Raw genomic sequence first — 25,344 nt, 5'->3', positions numbered from 1 at the left:
ATGTACCAAGATAAGGAACATATACCGGGATGGGGAACATGTACCAAGATAAGGAACATATACCGGGATGGGGAACATGTACCAAGATAAGGAACATATACCGGGATGGGGAACATGTACCAAGATAAGGAACATATACCGGGATGGGGAACATGTACCAAGATAAGGAACATATACCGGGATGGGGAACATGTACCAAGATGAGGAACATATACCGGGATGGGGGACATATACCAAGATAAGGAACATATACCGGGATGGGGAACATGTACCAAGATAAGGAACATATACCGGGATGGGGAACATATACCAAGATAAGGAACATATACCGGGATGGGGGACATATACCAAGATAAAGAACATATACCGGGATGGGGAACATGTACCAAGATAAGGAACATATACCGGGATGGGGAACATGTACCAAGATAAGGAACATATACCGGGATGGGGGACATATACCAAGATAAGGAACATATACCGGGATGGGGGACATATACCAAGATAAGGAACATATACCGGGATGGGGAACATATACCAAGATAAGGAACATATACCGGGATGGGGGACATATACCAAGATAAGGAACATATACCGGGATGGGGAACATGTACCAAGATGAGGAACATATACCGGGATGGGGAACATGTACCAAGATGAGGAACATATACCGGGATGGGGGACATGTACCAAGATAAGGAACATATACCGGGATGGGGAACATGTACCAAGATAAGGAACATATACCGGGATGGGGAACATATACCAAGATAAGGAACATATACCGGGATGGGGGACATATACCAAGATAAGGAACATATACCGGGATGGGGAACATGTACCAAGATAAGGAACATATACCGGGATGGGGAACATGTACCAAGATAAGGAACATATACCGGGATGGGGGACATATACCAAGATAAGGAACATATACCGGGATGGGGGACATATACCAAGATAAGGAACATATACCGGGATGGGGGACATATACCAAGATAAGGAACATATACCGGGATGGGGAACATGTACCAAGATAAGGAACATATACCGGGAGGGGGAACATATACCAAGATAAGGAACATATACCGGGATGGGGGACATATACCAAGATAAGGAACATATACCGGGATGGGGAATATGTACCAAGATAAGGAACATATACCGGGATGGGGAACATATACCAAGATAAGCAACATATACCGGGATGGGGAACATGTACCAAGATAAGGAACATATACCGGGATGGGGAACATGTACCAAGATAAGGAACATATACCGGGATGGGGAACATGTACCGGGATGGGGAACATATACCGGGTTGGGGAACATGTACCAAGATAAGGAACATGTACCGGGATGGGGAACATGTACCAAGATAAGGAACATATACCGGGAGGGGGAACATATACCAAGATAAGGAACATATACCGGGATGGGGAACATGTACCAAGATAAGGAACATATACCGGGATGGGGAACATGTACCAAGATAAGGAACATATACCGGGATGGGGAACATGTACCGGGATGGGGAACATATACCGGATTGGGGAACATGTACCAAGATAAGGAACATGTACCGGGATGGGGAACATGTACCAAGATAAGGAACATATACCGGGAGGGGGAACATATACCAAGATAAGGTACATATACCGGGATGGGGAACATGTACCAAGATAAGGAACATGTACCGGGATGGGGGACATATACCAAGATAAGGAACATATACCGGGATGGGGAACATGTACCAAGATAAGGAACATATACCGGGATGGGGAACATGTACCAAGATAAGGAACATATACCGGGAGGGGGAACATATACCAAGATAAGGTACATATACCGGGATGGGGAACATGTACCAAGATAAGGAACATGTACCGGGATGGGGAACATATACCAAGATAAGGAACATATACCGGGATGGGGAACATGTACCAAGATAAGGAACATATACCGGGATGGGGAACATGTACCAAGATAAGGAACATATACCGGGATGGGGAACATGTACCAAGATAAGGAACATATACCGGGATGGGGAACATGTACCAAGATAAGGAACATATACCGGGATGGGGGACATGTACCAAGATAAGGAACATATACCGGGATGGGGAACAAGTACCAAGATAAGGAACATATACCGGGATGGGGAACATATACCAAGATAAGGAACATATACCGGGATGGGGGACATGTACCAAGATAAGGAACATATACCGGGATGGGGAACATGTACCAAGATTAGGAACATATACCGGGATGGGGAACATGTACCAAGATAAGGAACATATACCGGGATGGGGAACATGTACCAAGATAAGGAACATATACCGGGATGGGGAACATGTACCAAGATAAGGAACATATACCGGGATGGGGACATGTACCAAGATAAGGAACTTATACCGGGATGGGGAACATGTACCAAGATAAGGAACATATACCGGGATGGGGAACATGTACCAAGATAAGGAACATATACCATGATGGGGAACATGTACCAAGATAAGGAACATATACCGGGATGGGGAACATGTACCAAGATAAGGAACATATACCGGGATGGGGGACATATATCAGGATGAGGGTTACATATCAGGATGAGGCACATATACCGGGATGGAGGACATACACTACCGTTCAAAAGTTTGGGGTCACCCAGACAATTTTGTGCTTTCCATGAAATCTCATACTTTTATTAATCACATGAGTTGCCAAATGAATGTGAAATCTCGTCCAGACATTGACAAGGTTCGAAAAAAAGATTTTTATCTGAAATAATGTAGAAAAATATATATATATATATCTTCTTGCACGGTTGAGAATCAAAAGTAAAGGCAATGTTGAATTGAGGATAAAATAAATCTTGTTTTTAATTATTCATTTCAAAAAGTGATTACAAAAATGAAGAAAAGTAAGTTCATGACATGCAGTAATTATTTGAAGAGAAAACGAGCATTGTTCTTACATATAGTCTTGAGCAGCTGTCCGGGTGTTCGAGAGTCTCAAGGGATATGAGATCTCCTGAACAAGAGTTAGACCGGCTTTATATACTATTCTGACCTATAAACTACAACCACATATGGTGGCTTGCCACTATGTTCATAAGTTCTTCCATATTAAGTGAACCGTAGTTATTTTAACAATATGCATACAGTTATTTATGCATTACCTTAGTCTGAGATATTTAAGCCTAAAGTCTGAGATCTTTAGAACCATTCATTATCTCTAAATAGTCACATTTTGACAGCTTTGACTATTTTGACCTATACATTTGACAAGAGAGACAGCTGTGTGAGCCAAGGAACTCAGAATAACTCAGTCACTTCTCTAAAGTAAGCAAAGCCTGTTAACTATATTCTGTATGAGAGAATTAATCCATATATTTTTTTATTATAGAAATACTGATATTTTACAGTCCCCCCTGATTATGATTTGAGAAATATCATAATCAATCCTAACTCATTCTCTCACCATTCGTATCACATTCATTCTTTATTCTGAAAACCTTGTATCACATCTGCCCTGAATGTCATCTGAATTTTCAAACCTATTGTAAAAACAAAAATTAGATCAGAGAGTTATATTTTTTTCGTTTTAACATCTCTCTTAAAATATCATCTTCCTTTTTCATTTCTATCTTTATATTCTTATAAATTCTCCTAATTTTACACATAATAATTATTTGATATATTATACACAGCAAAACTATGATAAATAGAATAACAATCGGATTAGACAATACATTTCCTGCTGCCATTTTCGCTGAAGACTGTGACCAACTAGTTACAGATTTTCCTAAATTTCTCCACCATGATGAGCCTGACATACTCGTCCATTCATGTTCAATATCATTTAGATTACCTTGTTCATGTCTAAATACAATTTCAGCTTCTTTTAATTGTTTTGTCAGCAGATTTAATAAACCCTTGTCTTTCTTTATTTCATTTGTCCACAAATCCCAAGGGAATTTATTGACTTGTGACAAATTGAACTGGATCGGAAGGATTTTCAGACGTCTTGAGCCTATTGACGTAATATTAATACTTCCTTCCTTCTTTGTGAGAGTTTTAACATTTCCCTCAATACAATATAAACCCATTGTCAGATTTTCGACATGTACACAAGATGAGAAGAATGCAGAAACTGCTTCTCTTCCTGACATGACTTGGAAACAAGTTTTGTTAGCGCTTACTGGTGTCACCAAGTCATGTATCGTGTGGACATTCTCAACTCTGGCATGACAAGAAGTATGATTATGGAAACATGAATGATAAATGACTTTATCCTGTCCAGGTAGACACATTACCTTGGAAACAAAATTTAAGCATGACGAAATGTCTAATTGTTCAATGTTTGTACCATCAAATGCAAAATCTGTGTACTGTAATTGATAATATAACAATTGTGTAGGGCTGACAGGAATTCCCAGAACACCCATAGGAACCAGGGTTTCTTCTCTTCCTGACACTGGAATCAGTGATGTTCCTACACAAATGTTCTGTTCACATCCTAACCACTTATTTACCCACAAATCTGTATGGTTTAACGCAAAGTTATATTCTATGGGCAAATTTCTTATTAGCCCTAAAGGGGTAATTCCACTTTGTAAGGCTTGTGCAATCATTTTCAGATTGGTGGAATATTCAATCTGAATTTCTAGACATGTTTTGGCCACTTGAGATTCCTGTTCACTTTCCATTAAAGCTAAAGTAGCATCTTGAAGATGTGATACAGAAGATCCCAATACAGTAGCAGTGTTCAAAACCATCTTTTCAAGGACTTGATTCAAGCTTTTCTGAATCTCTACCCCTTTTCCTCCAATATACCCAATATTTTCCAGATCTGATTTAAGTGTATGAATGTCCATAGTGTTAATTAAACTTCCTACTGTTCCTAATCCCCCCAAAATACCTTCAAACACTCCCCTCTTACTTCTAACCTGTGTTGAAGTTCTTTTCCCAAACCATTGTTCTATTCCCATCTCCATGTTAGTGAGATGTGGTTGACACTGGGGATATCTAGAAGAGATTTTCCAGTTAGACATGTTAAAGGTCCATACCATGGTCAGAAACACTCCATCTCGTAACAGAGGTTTAGTTTGGAACTGATTGATCTGAAAAGGAGTAGATGGTTGAAATCTTGTCTGTGTGCATACATTATCTACTGCTGACCATATATTTACCTTTACATCTCTACATTGTTTGTAGTTATATTTCGTTAAAATGCAACATTGGTAAGGTCCAGAATCCTTAGGAGATGGATTATCTACAGAAAAAATAAAATCCTTATTTAACCATCTCACGTTACCGGATTGACCTCTGTGTATAACATTTGTTGGACCATTTGAAAAACTTCCCAAAAATGATTTATCTTTGGTCCATATTAACAAAGATTCTGAAGGTAGCTCTAACCTCGTGTTGCATTTTAATAATAAAGGAGACATATTTTCTTGACTATATACTGCTTGTGGTGTAACCCTTACTTCTGGAGCTATAGTATTTGAAACTGTAAAAACTACAGATACCTGTACTTGTACTGGTTCTCTGGTTATCTGAAAATTCCATGTTTTTACCCAATCCTCGTCTCCTTCTGTAATAGAAAGAAATGCAGGATCTAAAACTTTCCCAAATAGTTGTGTCCTTAACCAAGCATCTGTTTTGGATGTTTCAACTTTCCCTTTTGCGATCATATCATTTGTAATATCTCCTGACCACACAGCTCTCTCTTCACCTCTTATCTCTATATTCCAGAATAACACATCTGTAGGACTACATTCCCATGTGCCTGTCTTATTATTGTGTATATAATCTCCTTGTAACTGTGTGAACTTCGTCTTAGGTCCTGTGGCTGCATGTAATATTATGTCAGTGTCATGTATAAAGTGTAGCTCAATACAGCATTTTGCACCAAAACCCATGCAAATGTTTCCAGTAATATCTACTGAATCGTCCGGTATGTCCTCATCTATTAAGCTTTGTAGATTCGTTCCTCTTGGTTTCCTTGGATGTAAAGTTCCTTTGAAAAGTTCCTTCACTTCACTAGTATTTGTTCCATGGTGTGAAATATCTTCAGCGTAGATCACAGTTGAAACAGTACAAAACAGCAGAAATGTGATTCCCATCAGATAGTAGCTTTTCCTGGGCAACGTCTTTTTCTCCTGAAGGATTGGTGTTGAATCCCTTCCGTCAAAGACGTGGAGTTTCATATTCCAGTTCTTATTGGAATCCATTTCTTCCTAAAAGAAATGCAGTATCATTATTTTGCAATATACAGTTTGCATTGATCAACATGTACCCACAATTTTTGTTGTCTGCGGGTATTTTTAACCACCTTAGATGCTCGTTGCACAAGAATCATCACTTGTCCCATGGTTTCGATAATTTCAAAGGGACCTTCCCAATTACTTTCCCAAGGTCCATTCTTCCTGAAAGTTTTAATCATCACTAGAGCCCCTTTCTTGAATTTGGATACATATGGTGGCTCCATTCTCTGCATTCTTGATGCAGCATGTGGAAGAATTGTTTTCAAATTTTCCTGCAACAATTGCAACCATTTGGACCTTGCAACAGCATCTTTTTGTGGTGTAGACAAAAATGGTTCATGAGGAAAAATCAATGGCATTTTTCTTCCTGTCATCAGTTCAAAAGGAGTAAACTGAGTTGTGGCAGAGGTTGTTCCTCTTACACTCAACAGTACAAAAGGTACTGCATCAACCCAAGTATTGCCTTTGTCCAATAACATCTTGGCAATTCTGGATTTTATTGTTCTATTCATCCTTTCCACAATACCAGCAGACTGTGGATGGTAGGGTACATGAAACTGCTGTCGTACCCCTAGAATAGCACAAACGGCTTGCATGATTTTTCCTGTAAAGTGACTTCCTCGATCAGAGGTGATCATTCTTGGGATCCCCCAAGTACAAAAGACATGATTAACTAATGCTCTAGCTGTAGACAAAGCATCATCTTTCCTGACAGGTAAAATTTCAACCCACTTAGAAAAAACATCTACTACAACCAATGCATACCTGAGACCATTTTTACCTGATGGTAACGGTCCAATGTAGTCGATTTGTAACGTAGACCATGGACCCTCTGCAGGTGCGATTCGGAGTAGTGGCGGTTTCTGTCCTTTTGGTCTTGGATTAATTTGGGCACAAATGAGACATGATTGAACAACACTTTGCACTGTCTCTTCCATCTTTTCCCAGTAAAATTTCTCTCTGAGAATGCCTAACAATTTTTGTTGGCCCAAATGACCCAAACTTTCATGATTGTATTTTGTGAACTCAACCTGTAGATGTCTTGGGACAACAGGACGCAACTCCCCGTTTAAGTCATGACACAAAACCCCGTTTTCACAAACAAAGGGAGGTTTTGGATCAACCCGGGAAGCAACAAGAGATGAGTCTTTTTCTTGTTCTTCCACAAAAGAAGGGATATGCGTGTCTGTTCTTTGAACTGCTGAAACCTCGAGCGGTTCAGGTTCAAACACCTCTTCTCCTGTCAGGGCTGCCTCTTTGGCTAGCATATCTGCGGTTGCATTTCCAACAGATAATTCATCATCAGATTTTTTATGGGCCGGAACCTTGACAATAGCAAAACCATTAGGGTTTTTTGATGCTATCCTGAAAATTGTCTTCAGTGTGTCACTGTGAACAAGAGTCTTATTAGATGAATCTACATAGCCTCTTTTTTCCCAAACTGACAAGTAATCTGTCAGTGATCTTACAACATAAGAGCTATCACTGTAGATTGTAATGGGACACTGATCATCTGCTTCATTCAGCTGTAGTACCATTTTTACTGCTTCTAGCTCTGCTCTTTGAGCTGAAAAATGACTCGGTAATTTGTGCTTCACAACCTGTCCTCTGTTGGGATAAAAAATGGCATATCCTGAATAATAGTGCCCATCTGAATAGAATCTGGAACCATCTACAAAAATTGGTTCGTCTGTTACCTCTGCTTTCCGTCTGAAAAGTGATGGACTTGGATCCTGAAAAGACTGTAAACAATCATGAGTTTGTCCTTCATATTGCATCAGCTGAGGAAGAACATATTTGGCCTTGTAATCTACCTCAATTTGTTTGGGAGACAATGACAATAACCAATGAGCAAATCTCTGATGTGACACACCTGGGATATTATTCTCAAAGAGAAGTTTTAGTGTAGAGTGAGGAGTTTGCAAAATGATTTTGTTGAACCCGACAATATGTTTGGTTGCTTTGACTGCAAAGTACACACCTACCAAGTGTCTTGCACAGGTCTCAAAACCTTTTTCAACAGGTGAGAGAAGTTTTGAAAAATAGCCCAAAATTCTCCACTCTTCCCCATGTAATTGCAGTAATACAGCAGAAACAGAAATCTCCGATGTGTGCACTTGCAAAGCAAATGGAGCCGAAGGATCTACTGTGGACAAAGCAGGTGCATTTTGTAAATTCATTTTCAATTGTTCAAATGAGGTTTGCTGTTCATCACCCCAAGGACCAAAGTAATCACTGTTTTCACCTTTCAAAAGATCATATAAAGATCTGGCCTTATCTGCAAAATTCTCAATGAAATCCCTTGAATAATTCATAAGACCTAAAAAATGTCTCAATGCCTTGTGTGATGTCGGAATTGGTAGGGAAGCAATTGCCTCAATTCTTTCCTGCAGTGGCTGCCTTTTTCCTGGACTCAACAGCACCCCTAAAAATCTGACCTCAGTCTGCATCAATTTGACCTTTTTGGTGTTCAATTTCAACCCTGCATCATGCAGCAACTCAAACAATTCTGTCAGAAGAGAAACATGTGTCTCTTTATCCTCTGTAGACAATAAAATATCATCCACATATTGCAGAATGCAATCAGGCCTCGAAAATCTGGATAATACCTTTGCCAATGCCTGATGAAAAACACTAGGTGACAAATGTGCTCCTTGAGGTAACCTGCAAAACAGATATTGCTCGTCCAAGAAAGTAAATGCAAACTTATACTGACAACTCTTTTCAAGAGGTATACTGAAAAAACCATTGCTAATGTCCAGTACAGAGAAGTATTTGGCCTTTGCATTTAACCTTGCCATCATGTCATGAGTATCTGCCACAATTGGTGCGACATTGGGTGTATGCTTATTGAACATCCGTAAATCCAATATCATTCGATAAGAACCATCAGATTTCAAAACACACCACAAAGGATTGTCCGAATTTCTGCATAAAATCTGTGCCAAGTATATTTTCAGAATCACGACAATACCAGATGTCAATTTCTGTTTTGAAAGAACTAGGTATTTCCAAAATCACATTGGGAACTAAGGTTGCTTTAGTTCCACCTTTTCCACTGAAACCGACAATTGTACAAACTGGTGAATCTGGGTTTAGCTTCAAATCAAGGTTTGGAACACTTAACTGAGCTCCTGTGTCAATGAGGAATACAGCATTCTGTCCTGCTAAACTTACTTTGATAAATGGTCTTCCACAGTCATCCAATGTAACTCGAGTCACAAATTCCAATGGATGTGGTACAGGAATAGTCTGTGATTGTCAGAAAGATGAAGGAGATGGGAGAAGACCAGTGTCCTTTTTAAAAGACCTTGGAATTCTATCCCTTGACTCTGTTTCCTTCACTGTCATTTCTCTGATCTGTCTGATTAATGGTGCATATGGTGACTGTGTTTGTCTGTTGGCAGTATGAGCAGGTGCAGATAATTGTAATGCAGGTGCGGAAGGTGTGGTGTATGATTTTGGCATGAGTCCGTTTTCCCTTCCAAGCTTACCTGTTCCTTGTGTACCCATCTCTGATTCTGCTCTCAAAAATTTCCTGCACTGCCACTTCAAGTGTCCAGGTATACCACAAAAATAACAATGGATATTGTTCCTTTGTGTAGTATTTTTACCTCTATGCTCAATGTGATCCCTGCTCTTGGAGAATACTGTGGCTCTAGGTTTCAGTTGACTGTCTTCCTTCTCATGAACTACCGCTATTTTAGCCTTGACCTGATTTTGTTTCATGGATCTCCTTATTCTGTCAATAAAAACTGTTGCTTCTTGCAATGATGGCTGAGTGTTAGCCAATTGCACTGAGGCAGGATCTAAGTACTTGAACTTCTTTACAAAAAATTTGATCATGGATGCTGGCTCTTCGTGAGGCCTGAGATCCATTACCATCCTATAGGCCTGTTCAAACTTTACCAAAAAAGAGAATGGGTCTTCAGAAATATTTGTTTGTAAACTCCCTAAAATATCAACTGTAGGCATGTCTTCTCCGGTTGTAAACAATACTAATTGTCTAAGTCTGTCTTCTTTTGTACTATGTGCCATTTCATTCTCATCATTTAATCTGGGTGTGATCTGTAATCTTTTTCCCATATGTGAAGGTAACCAAACTTTGAATATTTTATTCTTTTGCTCATCATTCAAATTGTATTTGTCTGTGTTTGATTCAAAAGTGTCCGCATTATAAAAGGCATCCATCTTATCATTGTAATTTGGAATGTCTTTTACAATTTTCATTAGCTGATCGTGTATTTTCAGATTAATGCGTGCTGCTCTGTCATGTAATTTTTTCCGTTGTAATTCTACTGCCTCTAATTCCTCTACTGAAGCATCTGGATTTTGCATATTTGGTACAAATGAAGAGGCAACACTGTCCTCCTGTTTACCTGTTGATCTTGTGTTAACAGAAACCCTTTTTATATCTTGTCGTAATTTAGACAATAACTCTGTCCTGGTATCTATTTGATCTTCCAATTGTTCTATATGTTCTGACAAAATCAAACAATTTGGACAATCAAAGTAATCCCCGTCAGACTCTTGTGTGTCACCTGGTGTGTCAGTGTGATTAATGTCTTGTGTGACAATGCATGTTTTATAGGTGTTAGGTTCAGTTTTCTCAAAGACTAGGCTATTATACACATGAACTAGCTGCATAACATTCTGAAGTTTCCTTTGTAATTTTCTAACTGAGAAAAACCTTTTGTCAATTTTAACATTTTCTGCCTCACATTGATTATACAAACTAGACCATAATTGGGCATCCGTATGATTATGAACAAACTTGAAATCTATGTTACTTTTCTTAGCATAATCATGTATAAAATCCATTATATTTTTTTCTCACCTATTGAGAGTCTTTCCCGTCAATGGATGGTCCTCTGTGTCCTTATGCAATCCTCAGATCTCCGTCTGGATGAGACGCATGCAGCTCTTTACGATCCTCACCCGTCGTCTCCAGGTTCAGTGTGATCCTTGTGCCGTGAAATAGTGGAATTCGTGAGGAGGCTTGTACAACAGGTGGTTTTTTAGCAGAGTTCGTGCTCCCCCCTTGCACAATCGAGGAAGGAATGCCAGCCAAAATTAGCACAAAAGATCAGTCTGGCTAAGGCTCACCAAAATGTAGAAAAATATATATATATATATCTTCTTGCACGGTTGAGAATCAAAAAGTAAAAGCAATGTTGAGGATAAAATAAATCTTGTTTTTAATTGTTCATTCAAAAAGTGATTACAAAAATGAAGAAAAGTAAGTTCATGACATGCAATAATTATTTGAAGAGAAAACGAGCATTGTTCTTACATATGGTCTTGATCAGCTGTGTTGTCCGGGTGTTCGAGAGTCTCAAGGGATATGAGATCTCCTGAACAAGAGTTAGGCCGGCTTTATATACTATTCTGACCTATAAACTACAACCACATATGGTGGCTTGCCACTATGTTCATAACTTCTTCCATATTAAGTGAACCCTAGTTATTTGAAACAATATGCATACAGTTATTTATGCATTACCTTAGTCTGAGATATTTAAGCCTAAAGTCTGAGATCTTTAGAACCATTCATTATCTCTAAATAGTCACATTTTGACAGCTTTGACTATTTTGACCTATACATTTGACAAGAGAGACAGCTGTGTGAGCCAAGGCACTCAGAATAAGTCAGTCACTTCTCTAAAGTAAGCAGCCTGTTAAATAGATTCTGTATGAGAGAATTAATCTATATTATAGAAATACTGATATTTTAAATGCAGTCACTGTGTGCAGTCTCCTACTCCTGTGCAGTCACTGTGTGCAGTCTCCTCCTCCTCTGCAGTCACTGTGTGCAGTGTCTTCCACCTGTGCAGTCACTGTGTGCAGTCTCCTCTTTCTGTGCAGTCACTGTGTGCAGTCTCCTCTTTCTGTGCAGTCACTGTGTGCAGTCTCCTCTTTCTGTGCAGTCACTGTGTGCAGTCTCCTCCTCCAGTGCAGGCACTGTGTGCAGTCTCCTCCTCCTGTGCAGTCACTGTGTACATTCTCTTCCTCCTGTGCAGTCACTGTGTGCAGTCTCTTACCCTGTGCAGTCACTGTGTGCAATCTCTTCCTCCGATGCAATCACTATGTGCAGTCTCCTCCTCCTGTGCAGGCACTGTGTGCAGTCTCCTCCTCCTGTGCAGTCACTGTGTACAGTCTCTTCCTCCTGTGCAGTCACTGTGTGCAGTCTCTTACCCTGTGCAGTCACTGTGTGCAATCTCTTCCTCCGATGCAATCACTATGTGCAGTCTCCTCCTCTTGTGCAGTCACTGTGCGCAGTCTCCTCCTCCTGTGCAGTCACCGTGCGCAGTCTCTTCCTCCTGTGCAGTCACTGTGCGTAGTCTACTTCCTCCTGTGCAGTCACTGTGTGCAGTCTCCTCCTCCTGTGCAGTCACTGTGTGCAGTCTCCTCCTCCTGTGCAGTCACCGTGTGCAGTCTCCTCCTCCTGTGCAGTCACCGTGTGCAGTCTCCTCCCCCTGGCAGTCACCGTGTGCAGTCTCCTCCTCCTGTGCAGTCACTGTGTGCAGTCTCCTCCTCCTGTGCAGTCACTGTGTGCAGTCTCCCCCTCCTGTGCAGTCACTGTGCGCAGTCTCCTCCTCCTGTGTAGTCACTGTGTGTGCAGTCTCCTCCTCCTGCGCAGTCACTGTCTTCAGTTTCCGCCTCCTGTGCAGTCCCTGTGTGCAGTCTCCTTCTCCTGTGCAGTCATGTGTGCAGTTTCCTCCTCCTGTGCAGTCACTGTGTGCAGTTTCCTCCTCCTGTGCAGTCACTGTGTGCAGTTTCCTCCTCCTGTGCAGTCACTGTGTGCAGTCTCCTCCACCTGTGCAGTCACTGTGTGCAGTCTCCTCCACCTGTGCAGTCACTGTGTGCAGTCTCCTCCTCCTGTGCAGTCACTGTGTGCAGTCTCATCCTCCTGTGCAGTCACTGTGTGCAGTCTCATCCTCCTGTGCAGTCACTGTGTGCAGTCTCCTCCTCCTGTGCAGTCACTGTGTGCAGTCTCCTCCTCCTGTGCAGTCACTGTGTGCAGTCTCCTCCTCCTGTGCAGTCAGTGTGTGTGCAGTCTCCTCCTCCTGTGCAGTCACTGTGTGCAGTCTCCTCCTCCTGTGCAGTCACTGTGTGCAGTCTCCTCCTCCTGTGCAGTCACTGTGTGCAGTCTCCTGTGCAGTCACTGTGTGCAGTCTCTTTCCCTGTGCAGTCTCCTCCTCCTGTGCAGTCTCCTGTGCAGTTACTGTGTGCAGTCTCCTGTGCAGTCACTGTGTGCAGTCTCCTGTGCAGTCACTGTGCACAGTCTCCTCCTCCTGTGCAGTCACTGTATGTGCAGTCTCCTCCTCCTGTGCAGTCACTGTATGTGCAGTCTCCTCCTCCCGTGCAGTCACTGTGTGCAGTCTCCTCCTCTTGTGCAGTCACTGTGTGCAGTCTCCTCCTCCTGTGCAGTCACTGTGTACAGTCTCTTCCTCCTGTGCAGTCACTGTGTGCAATCTCTTCCTCCGATGCAATCACTGTGTGCAATCTCTTCCTCCGATGCAATCACTGTGTGCAATCTCTTCCTCCAATACATTCACTGTGTGCAGTCTCCTCCTCCTGTGCAGTCACTGTGTGTGCAGTCACTGTGTGCAGTCTCCTCCTTTTCTCAGTCACGGTGTGCAGTCTCCTCCTCCTGTGCAATCACTGTGTGCAGTCTCCTCCTCCTGTGCAGTCACTGTGTGCAGTCTCCTCCTCCTCTGCAGTCACTGTGTGCAGTGTCTTCCACCTGTGCAGTCACTGTGTACAGTCTCTTCCTCCTGTGCAGTCACTGTGTGCAGTCTCTTACCCTGTGCAGTCACTGTGTGCAATCTCTTCCTCCGATGCAATCACTATGTGCAGTCTCCTCCTCTTGTGCAGTCAATGTGTGCAGTCTCCTCCTGTGCAGTCACCGTGCGCAGTCTCTTCCTCCTGTGCAGTCACTGTGCGCAGTCTACTTCCTCCTGTGCAGTCACTGTGCGCAGTCTACTTCCTCCTGTGCAGTCACTGTGTGCAGTCTCCTCCTCCTGTGCAGTCACTGTGTGCAGTCTCCTCCTCCTGTGCAGTCACCGTGTGCAGTCTCCTCCTCCTGTGCAGTCACCGTGTGCAGTCTCCTCCCCCTGGCAGTCACCGTGTGCAGTCTCCCTCCCTGGCAGTCACCGTGTGCAGTCTCCTCCTCCTGTGCAGTCACTGTGTGCAGTCTCCTCCTCCAGTGCAGTCACTGTGCGCAGTCTCCTCCTCCTGTGCAGTCACTGTGTGTGCAGTCTCCTCCTCCTGTGCAGTCACTGTCTTCAGTTTCCTCCTCCTGTGCAGTCCCTGTGTGCAGTCTCCTTCTCCTGTCCAGTCACTGTGTGCAGTTTCCTCCTCCTGTGCAGTCACTGTGTGCAGTTTCCTCCTCCTGTGCAGTCACTGTGTGCAGTTTCCTCCTCCTGTGCAGTCACTGTGTGCAGTCTCCTCCTCCTGTGCAGTCACTGTGTGCAGTCTCCTCCTCCTGTGCAGTCACTGTGTGCAGTCTCCTCCTCCTGTGCAGTCACTGTGTGCAGTCTCCTCCTCCTGTGCAGTCAGTGTGTGTGCAGTCTCCTCCTCCTGTGCAGTCACTGTGTGCAGTCTCCTCCTCCTGTGCAGTCACTGTGTGCAGTCTCCTCCTCCTGTGCAGTCACTGTGTGCAGTCTCCTGTGCAGTCACTGTGTGCAGTCTCTTACCCTGTGCAGTCTCCTCCTCCTGTGCAGTCTCCTGTGCAGTTACTGTGTGCAGTCTCCTGTGCAGTCACTGTGTGCAGTCTCCTGTGCAGTCACTGTATGTGCAGTCTCCTCCTCCTGTGTAGTCACTGTATGTGCAGTCTCCTCCTCCTGTGCAGTCACTGTATGTGCAGTCTCCTCCTCCCGTGCAGTCACTGTGTGCAGTCTCCTCCTCTTGTGCAGTCACTGTGTGCAGTCTCCTCCTCCTGTGCAGTCACTGTGTACAGTCTCTTCCTCCTGTGCAGTCACTGTGTGCAATCTCTTCCTCCGATGCAATCTCTGTGTGCAATCTCTTCCTCCGATACAATCACTGTGTGCAGTCTCCTCCTCCTGTGCAGTCACTGTGTGTGCAGTCACTGTGTGCAGTCTCCTCCTTTTCTCAGTCACGGTGTGCAGTCTCCTCCTCCTGTGCAATCACTGTGTGCAGTCTCCTCCTCCTGTGCAGTCACTGTGTGCAGTCTCCTCCTCCTCTGCAGTCACTGTGTGCAGTGTCTTCCACCTGTGCAGTCACTGTGTGCAATCTCCTCTTTCTGTGCAGTCACTGTGTGCAGTCTCTTCCTCCTGTGCAGTCACTGTGTGCAGTTTCCTCCTCCTGTACAGTCACTGTGTGCAGTTTCCTCCTCCTGTACAGTCACTGTGTGCAGTCTCCTCCTCCTGTGCAGTCACTGTGTGCAGTCTCTTCCTTCTATGCAGTCACTGTGTGCAGTCTCCTCCTCCTGTGCAGTCACTGTGTGCAGTTTCCTCTTCCTGTGCAGTCATTGTGTGCGGTCTCCTCCTCCTGTGCAGTCACTGTGTGCAGTCTCCTCCTCCGGTGCAGTCACTGTGTGGTCTCTTCCCCGTGCAGTCACTGTGTGCAATCTCCTTCCTTCGATGCAATCACTGTGTGCAGTCTCCTCCTCCTGTGCAGTCACTGTGTGCAGTCTCCTCCTCCTGTGCAGTCACTGTGTGCAGTCTCCTCCTCCTGTGCAGTCACTGTGTGCAGTTTCTTCCTCCTGTGCAGTCTCCTCCTCCTGTGCAGTCACTGTGTGCAGTCTCCTCCTCCTGTGCAGTGACTGTGTGCAGTCTCCTCCTCCTGTCAGTCACTGTGTGCAGATTCCTCCTCCTGTGCAGTCACTGTGTGCAGTTTCTTCATCTTTTGCTGTCACTGTGCAGTCTCCTCCTCCTGTGCAGTCACTGTGTGCAGTCTCCTCCTCTTGTCAGTCACTGTGTGCAGTCTCCTCCTCCTGTCAGTCACTGTGTGCAGTCTCCTCCTCCTGTCAGTCACTGTGTGCAGTCTCCTCCTCCTGTCAGTCACTGTGTGCAGTCTCCTCCTCCTGTCAGTCACTGTGTGCAGTCTCCTCCTCCTGTCAGTCACTGTGTGCAGTCTCTTCCTCCTGTCAGTCACTGTGTGCAGTCTCCTCCTTCAGTGCAGTCACCGTGTGCAATCTCTTCCTCCTGTGCAGTCATCGTGTGCAGTCTCCTTCTCCTGTGCAGTCACCGTGTGCAGTCTCCTCCTCCTGTGCAGTCACCGTGTGCAGTCTCCTCCTCCTGTGCAGTCACCGTGCACAGTCTCCTCCTCCTGTGCAGTCACCGTGCGCAGTCTCCTCCTCCTGTGCAGTCACCGTGCGCAGTCTCCTCCTCCTGTGCAGTCACCGTGCGCAGTCTCCTCCTCCTGTGCAGTCACCGTGCGCAGTTTCATCCTCCTGAGCAGTCACCGTGCGCAGTCTCTTCCTCCTGTGCAGTCACCGTGCGCAGTCTCTTCCTCCTGTGCAGTCACCGTGCGCAGTCTCTTCCTCCTGTGCAGTAACTGTGCGCAGTCTCCTTCCTCCTGTGCAGTCACCGTGTGCAGTCTCCTCCTCCTGTGCAGTCACCGTGTGCAGTCTCCTCCTCCTGTGCAGTCACCGTGCGCAGTCTCCTCCTCCTGTGCAGTCACCGTGCGCAGTCTCCTCCTCCTGTGCAGTCACCGTGCGCAGTCTCCTCCTCCTGTGCAGTCACCGTGTGCAGTCTCCTCCTCCTGTGCAGTCACCGTGTGCAGTCTCTTCCTCCTGTGCAGTCACCGTGTGCAGTCTCCTCCTCCTGTGCAGTCACCGTGTGCAGTCTCCTCCCCCTGGCAGTCACTGTGTGCAGTCTCCTCCTCCTGTGCAGTCACTGTGCGCAGTCTCCTCCTCCTGTGCAGTCACTGTGCGCAGTCTCCTCCTCCTGTGCAGTCACTGTGCGCAGTCTCCTCCTCCTGTGCAGTCACTGTGTGCAGTTTCCTCCTCCAGTGCAGTCACTGTGTGCAGTTTCCTCCTCCTGTGCAGTCACTGTGTGCAGTTTCCTCCTCCTGTGCAGTCACTGTGTGCAGTTTCCTCCTCCTGTGCAGTCACTGTGTGCAGTTTCCTCCTCCTGTGCAGTCACTGTGTGCAGTTTCCTCCTCATGTGCAGTCACTGTGTGCAGTTTCCTCCTCATGTGCAGTCACTGTGTGCAGTCTCCTTCTCCTGTGCAGTCACTGTGTGCAGTTTCCTCCTCCTGTGCAGTCACTGTGTGCAGTTTCCTCCTCCTGTGCAGTCACTGTGTGCAGTTTCCTCCTCCTGTGCAGTCACTGTGTGCAGTTTCCTCCTCCTGTACAGTCACTGTGTGCAGTCTCCTCCTCATGTGCAGTCACTGTGTGCAGTCTCTTACCCTGTGCAGTCACTGTGTGCAGTCTCTTACCCTGTGCAGTCACTGTGTGCAGTCTCCTCCTCCTGTGCAGTCACTGTGTGCAGTCTCCTCCTCCTGTGCAGTCTCCTGTGCAGTCACTGTGTGCAGTCTCCTGTGCAGTCACTGTGTGCAGTCTCCTGTGCAGTCACTGTGTGCAGTCTCCTGTGCAGTCACTGTGCACAGTCTCCTCCTCCTGTGCAGTCACTGTATGTGCAGTCTCCTCCTCCTGTGCAGTCACTGTATGTGCAGTCTCCTCCTCCTGTGCAGTCACTGTGTGTGCAGTCTCTTACCCTGTGCAGTCACTGTGTGCAGTCTCCTCCTCCTATGCAGTCACTGTGTGCAGTCTCCTCCTCCTATGCAGTCACTGTGTGCAGTCTCCTCCTCCTGTCAGTCACTGTGTGCAGTCTCCTCCTCCTGTCAGTCACTGTGTGCAGTCTCCTTCCTCCTGTGCAGTCACTGTGTGCAGTCTCTTCCTTCTGTGCAGTCACTGTGTGCAGTCTCCTCCTCACGTGCAGTCACTGTGTGCAGTCTCCTTCTCCCGTGCAGTCACTGTGTGCAGTCTTCTCCTCCCGTGCAGTCACTGTGTGCAGTCTCCTCCTCCCGTGCAGTCTCCTCCTCCCGTGCAGTCACTGTGTGCAGTCTCTTCCTCCTGTGCAGTCACTGTGTGCAGTCTCTTCCTCCTGTGCAGTCACTGTGTGCAGTCTCTTCCTTCTGTCAGTCACTGTGTGCAGACTCTTCCTTCTGTGCAGTCACTGTGTGCAGTCTCCTCCTCCTGTGCAGTCACTGTGTGCAGTCACTGTGTGCAGTCTCCTCCTCCTGTGCAGTCACTGTGTGCAGTCTCCTCCTCCTGTGCAGTCACCGTATGCAGTCTCCTCCTCCTGTGCAGTCACCGTGTGCAGTCTCCTCCTCCCGTGCAGTCACTGTGTGCAGTCTCCTGTCTGGTGTGAGGCTGTGATGAGAGTCAGACACAAGGGTCGTTTCGTGCCCCCCAGGATGTAGAGAGACTGGATGCGGTTGAGAGTTGGGTGAATTACCGCCACAGCTGTGGTTACAACACAGAACATCAGTGTGAACTGGGTTCGGTGATTTCACCAAGTCAGATTTCGGAAAACCTGATTGGGGCTTCTATTTTTGCAAAGATCTGTAAGACAGTAATGGGACAGATCTCTCCCTCCCGTCCGTGTCTTGTTTCCTGCAGGTACGGGTTGGGTGGGTCAGTTTTTGGTCTCATGTCCAGCAGAGCTGGAGGTTGAGTGTTTGCCTGGCAGTATGAGACTGAGCACAGACCAGAGACCTGGGCCGAGCCAACACAGCCCCCGAGATTCCCACAGTGGTGCAGGCGCCCACGGCACCGGACTGTACACGGACACATCCAGCTGCGATCTGGATGGGAACGGAAATTGGCAAATACCTGGGTCACTGCCTCACTACCTTACATTTGGTGGAGAATGCGGGCAGTGTGAATTGAGGCCTACAACAAAGAAAACTGCAGGCATGTGATGAAGCCCGCAACGCTACAACTCAGGACCGCAGACAAGATGGAGGAATGACTAAAGCAGCTGGCCCTCTAAAATGCAGCAGACAGTCAGGACAACAAACTGCGACCCTAAGAGAGATACCCCCACCGAAGACCCCAGATCATCACAAGGCCCTGGACAAAGTCAGGCCGGCGCGGAGAAAGGGAGAATTTGCCCATCAAGCAGACCAGTGGGCTGAAGCGCTGGCTCCATTCTTGATGGGAGATGCCTAGAAACCATACTTCACCCTCAGCCGTGAGGATGCTTGGAATTATGGAAGATTCAAAGGTGAGATCTTTGTCTGAATGGGGGTCAACACGCTGGTATGGCAGAGCGGGTACACCAATGGTCCTTTGTGGAGGCCCGACCCGCTAGGTCTCAGGCATATGACTTACTGCATCTCATAAAAAAATGGCTCCATCCCGAGACCTGGAGCCCAGTCCAGATGGCTGAGAGGGTAGTAGTCGACTAGTTTGTAGAAACTCTGCAGATCACCATACAAGGGGACCTGGGCAACCTAGGTCAAGTGCTTAGCCCGACTGAACGCTATTTGGCCACCCAGGACCTGGTACAGGACTGTGTCCGACTGCTGCTATCAAGCTGGCTCCTTCAAGTAAATAAGCCAGGGAAAGGGACATGACCCTCTGCTGGGTTTAGTCAGAACCAAGCCCAAACTGAGGGTACCAGGAGCCCAGCTTCTGTACACTTGTCTCGTGGATGAGCAGTGCCACCGCTATCAGGTGCTTGTGGTGCCAAGAGATGAGCCTGCCAACCGCCGCTTGAGCCCATGGAAAAGAGGGGTAATCTGCATACATGGGGAACTGCAGGAGTAATTGACGCGGAGGTTACCCTTTTCACACTGAGCGGGGGGATTAAACATGTAGTGGGAGTAGTGAACAACCTTTCCTTATGGGACGATTTTGGGAAGAGACTTGCCCCTGTTCTGGTCCCTATAGGAGAGCAAAGTCAACTTTCCCAAGGTAAAGGTCTGTCCGGGCGTGGAACCCAAAGATCCCAAGTCAGGGATACCTGCAGCTGGAGCAGAGGCGGTATTTCCTCATATGGCAATTGCTATACTGGGTTAACAAAATTCGAGAAGTAGAACAGCTGGTAGTGCCCCAATCTAACCGCTGGGCGGTGCTGCTTGAGATGGCCCACAAACACGTGCTGGGTGGTCATCTAGGGGTTAAAAAGACACGAGCGTATTCTGCAGCTTCTGGGCCCGGGGTTTATGCCGAGGTTTTGTGAGTTTTGCCCAGAGTGTCAGCTAACCACAGCCACCGCAAATTTCCACTGGTTCCTCTGGCTTTTATTGAGGTTCCTTCTGAGCAGGCTGCCATGGACCTGGGAGGGCCGATAGTAAAATCAGCCCGTGGCCACCAAAACAAATTAGTGGTGGTGAATTATGCTACTCACTACCTGAAGGCAATGCCTATTCGTCCTACCTCGGCAAACCGTATTGACCGGGAGCTAAGGAGATCCCTACAGATGAGTGGACTCCTTTTATGTCCAACATGACAGCGGAGTTGTGCGCCGCCCACAGACAGGTGGTTCAGTGGAGAGACTTAACAAAACATGAAAATCTGGGTTGAAAAAAATAGTATCCAAAGCTGGGAAGGATTGGGACATGTTGCTGCCCTACTTAATGTTTGCCATCCGGGAGGTATCGCAGTCATCAACAGGGTTCTCTCCGTTCAAACTATTATATGGCAGACATCCCAGAGGCCTGATGGACATTGCCAAAAAGGCATGGAAAGGGGAGGCGACGTGTGGTGGACTCTAGTACAGTCCCAGCAAATACACAAGATGGTGCAAATTACAGTCTCACCCTTCCGCTGGCTCGCCGGGATAAGAGCAGCTGCGACTTTGGGGTTTTCAGAGCCAACTACCCCCACCAGTGGCACCCGCTTTGACAGGCACCCACAGAGAGGAGATAATGACAGGCTTAGGAAGATGACAGTCCATTGGTGCCAGCTGATCTGATTGTCTCAACCTAGCTTCTTTGAACGTCTCCATGGGGCCTGGTGACCTGATTGTCACAACTTGGCTTCTCTGAAATTCTCCATGGGTTCAATGATGCTCAATTGATCAGATCTCTATTCCTCCAGCTGGGTCCACGGTCCCTTAAGCTGTCATGCTGTACAGTGTCTCAAATCTGTTTTCCTCTGGTTGGAGCCATGGTGTCTTGGCTACTGTCATGAAGAGTCATAAATCTATATTCCTGCAGTTGGAGCCATGGTTTCAGGCTGTTGTTCTGTAGTGACTCTCTGCGGAAGTATAGAGGTCCCTTTTAATACACACATCTGTCCTTAAGGCCATCATCCACAGGTTCAGGGCAAGGATACATAAGGTCAACTGTCATTGTTCAAGAATTCAATCTGCAATCTTCGAGGGTCAATAAGCTGCATGGACTGATACAATGGATAATCAACAAATTAGCAAACATCGATTGTTCGATGACCCTGCATTCCTGTGCGCCAAGGATAGCAGAACAATAAGCTGCAACACACATCAATTCAAGAGTCAACATTCAGGCTCATATGAAAAATGGCCTATGTCTCTTGACCTACTAGAAAAAATGAATTAATGCTATTTAATCACATTGCCCCCCTCTTAATTAGCCAGACATGATAGGCTTCCAATCATCCTCCTGATCCCCGGCTTGACCTGGGTAACTGCTCATGTAATCCACGAGAACTGATCTCGTATCCATTGCATCCACACATAGCATCCTCTGCATCCTGTGGTTTCTGGAAGCTGATGAAAGCAAAAGATGTAGCCCTACCTCCCTCGTGATTCTTCAACTTGATGGTACGGATCTGCCCATACCAATAGAATAACTACTCCAGCTCCTTTTCCCGCTTGAGGCTTCAGGTCCCAATGTGACCAACAACTCATGGATTTGGGTTGCTTGGGACTGAGTATTTGATTCCAGATTACCACTGGATCCTTGATTTGGCAGGCAGTTCAATTCCTCTTCGTCAAGCTCATCGTCCTCCACAATGTTCTTGCCATCCCAAAGGACCAATTTCTGTATCAAATCCGACTTGAGTGTCAGTGGCCCTGCATTTGATCTGCCGAAGCTGCCACAACTCCTGTAGTCCCCATTTCTTGTTGTACCTGCATATCCCCTGTGGTTCTGCTCCCAAGGCCGAGCTTGTTGGGTTGGACATGGTGGTGTCCAAAACCTGCTGTGTATGCCTCACCTATGGTATGCTGGGACTGTATCTGCCTCCCTGGTTGTGGAGCACTTGATCGGTGTCTACGAACACAAGTCCCCTGCAGCTCTCCCGGATCCGCCTGCCTGAGTAGTATCTCCCCACTGTCATCAAGTGTGGAGACACGAGGGTCAGTGGGTGGTCTTGTCCTCTGGCCCGGATCCCTTTAGAAAGACCGCATGGACCAGGGCTCATCCCACTGACGACCGCACTCCTTCCCTATGAGCATAATGCTACTCAGGCAACACAAGGTGAGCCGGTTGTTAACAGAGTGGTGGTAAAACTTTACTGAATCACCAACAGACAAGAACATACAGAACAGTCCAAGCAAATACACAAGATGGGGCAAATTACAGAGTCTCACCCTTCCACTGGCTTGCCGGAATTAGAGCAGCTGTGACTTTGGGGCTTCCAGTGCTGACCACCTCCACCAGTGGCTCCCTGCTTTTGGTGGGCACCCACAGAGAGAAGGTAATGACAAGCTTAGGAAGCTGACAGTCCATCAAGGTACGTGGCCAGGTGACCTGATTGTCCCAACTTGGCTTATCCGAACGTCTCCATTGATTCAGAGATGGTCAACGGATCAGATCTGTATTCCTCCAGCAGGGGCCATGGTCCTCTGTTATCCTGCAGAGTGTCTCAAATCGGTATTTATTTGGTATTCCTCCGGTTGGAGCCATGGTGGCATGGCTACTGTCATGTAGAGTCTTAAATCTGTATTTCTGTGGTTGGAGCCATGGTTTTTTGGCTGCTGTTCAATTGCGTGTCTCTGCAGAAGGATAGAGGTCCCTTTTTATACCCACATCTGTCCTCCAGGCCATCAGGTCAGGGGGAATATGGGATGAGGTCTACTCTCATTGTTCGAGTATTCAATCAATCTGCATAGTTTGTCCTTCAATGTTTGCAGGTCAACAAGCTGCATGGACTGGGACAATAGGTAATCCACATATTAGCAATCATTGATTGTTCAATGACCCTGCGTCCCTGTCCACCAAGGATAGCAGCACAATCAGCGGTAACAAACATCACTTCAAGAGTCAACATTCAGGCTCATATGAACAATTGTTCTCCTGTCCTATTGGGAAATATGTCTGGTATAATTAAGAACACACGCTGTGTCATCACAGTCCGAATTCCAAAGCTGGACGGACCGTTATGGTCACAATTTGACCTTTGTCCAATTCCCCAGGTAGATGAAGAAATTAAGAGACTGGGTCAGGCCCGTACTTCACAACACTCCATCTGATCAATGGTCACTGGCAGGTGCCTTTGACAAAGTTGGCGAGAGAAGACCACCTTCTAACCCCGGAGGGTCTCATCACCATGTTGACTTGCCTTTTGGGTTACATGGGGCCTCAGCCATGTTTCACAGGCAGATGGACATAGTTTGAGAATCCCATGTTAAGCATGCGTCGGCGTACCTGGGCCATGTCATCATCTACAGTGACGACTGTCAGAATCACTTATCTTGTACAAGTGGGAGTGGCTCAGAGCCACAGGCCTAACAGCAAACCCCAAAAAATGTGTAAAAGGTCTTGAGAAAGCACGTTACTTGGGGGTACGTGACTGGTCGAGGGCTCATTATGGGGGTTGGTCATTCATGGAGCGATTACTGAGACATCAATCATTCCAGGGTGATCACCGAGGTGTCGATCATTCATGGGTCGATCATCGAGGCGTCGATCATTCAAAGGGCGATGACTGAGTCATCAACATCAAAGAGGCTCCATGATGAACGTCCTCATGGCCACAAGGACAAACCAGTCAATACGGGGAGGCTTCCGGCTCATGTGTGCAGCATGCGGTTGTGGACGGCGGATGGTTAATGATTGTCGGCCGCATCCTCATTAAAAGCAGGAGAAACTTCTGCACAAGCTAATGAGTAACTGCGTGCGCGGAGGCGCGAGGTCATGTGACTGCCACCCGGGGATCGGGACTAAGGTAGAAAGGACTGAGCCAGCGGACAAAGAACTAAAGGGGGAACGGAGTGAGCAGCTCTGCGGCTTTGTGATTGGCTGCTTCGGTTCTTCGTCTCTGTTTACACTAATTGGTTACAAAACTCTAATTTCACATAACCACTTACACTCCAATCACATCCAGAGCTGCGCTCATAGTTCTGCTATTCAGAGTCAGAGCTCTAAATTATTTACAGATGCTGCTTTGTGTGTGACTGGAGATGAGATAAAGGATTTACAGGGACTTTCTGCAGCAGTCTCGCCTCTCATGTCTCCCCTCACATGTCTCTCTGCTTTCTGGGGTTAAAATGATTTGTCCTCAGAAAGCCAATGAGCCTTGTGTGATACTGGGGCGCCATCTACTGGTCAGAAGAGGAAGTGCAAGGGGACTTTCTAACCAAAGCTCTGTAGGTGACAGATAAGGCCTCTTTCACACATCAGGTTTTCGCCGTCAGGCGCGATCCGGCGCTTTTGACAGAAACCGGATCCGGCGAAATGCAATGCCGGATCCGGTTTCCCCCCCATTGACTTGCATTTGCGCCGGATCGTGCCGGATGGCCATGCGTTTCATCCGGTTTTCGCCGGATCCGGCAAAGTGTCGCGATCCGGCGTCTGGAAAAAACGGCTACTATAACGTTTTTTGTCTCTGGCGAAAAAGCCGGACACGCCGGATCCGGCGCGTCCGGCTTTTTCACACAATGAAAGCCTATGAGCGCCGCAATGCGCCTGATCCGGCGAAAGCCGGATCCGGTGGCCAGATCCGTTTTTTTTGGTCTGAGCATGCTCAGTAGGCCACAAGGGTCAATTTTAAAAACCAGATCCGGCGTAATCCGTCGAAAAACGGATAGAAAAACGGATGAACCGGATGAGACGGATCCGGTTTTGTCTGTCAAGAACAAGACGGATCCGGCAGAAAACCGGATCCGGCACATCAGGTTTTACAAAACATTTGCCGGATCCGGCATTCCGGCACAACGCCGGAT

The 25,344-nt window shown here is 46.5% G+C and overlaps 1 protein-coding gene across 2 annotated transcripts; it reads right to left on the bottom strand.

Annotated features, from left to right (window-relative positions):
- Nucleotides 1-2,860: 2,860 nt before the first annotated feature.
- LOC141053920 (uncharacterized) lies at nucleotides 2,861-25,090 on the bottom strand. Of its 2 annotated transcripts, none has more exons than XM_073551089.1 (2): nucleotides 9,455-25,090; nucleotides 2,861-6,250 (listed from the first exon to the last, which is right to left on the bottom strand). In XM_073551089.1, exon 2 carries the CDS (start codon nucleotides 6,242-6,244, stop codon nucleotides 3,581-3,583), a length of 2,664 nt encoding a protein of 887 aa, XP_073407190.1. In that variant the 5' UTR covers nucleotides 6,245-6,250; nucleotides 9,455-25,090; the 3' UTR covers nucleotides 2,861-3,580. The 2 variants fall into 2 exon arrangements, with proteins under 2 accessions (XP_073407190.1, XP_073407191.1); XM_073551090.1 differs by having other exon boundaries at nucleotides 11,115-25,090.
- Nucleotides 25,091-25,344: the final 254 nt, after the last annotated feature.

Source organism: Dendrobates tinctorius, unplaced genomic scaffold (genome assembly GCF_039654945.1).
Source record: "Dendrobates tinctorius isolate UK_male_01 unplaced genomic scaffold, ASM3965494v1 ptg000173l, whole genome shotgun sequence".
Classification (NCBI taxonomy): domain Eukaryota; kingdom Metazoa; phylum Chordata; class Amphibia; order Anura; family Dendrobatidae; genus Dendrobates; species Dendrobates tinctorius.
This window is presented reverse-complemented; position numbering and strand designations above follow the sequence as displayed.

Coding starts and splice junctions, on each gene's coding strand:
- LOC141053920 (XM_073551089.1), bottom strand. CDS start 6,244: ATGGATTCCAATAAGAACTGGAATATGAAACTCCACGTCTTTGACGGA.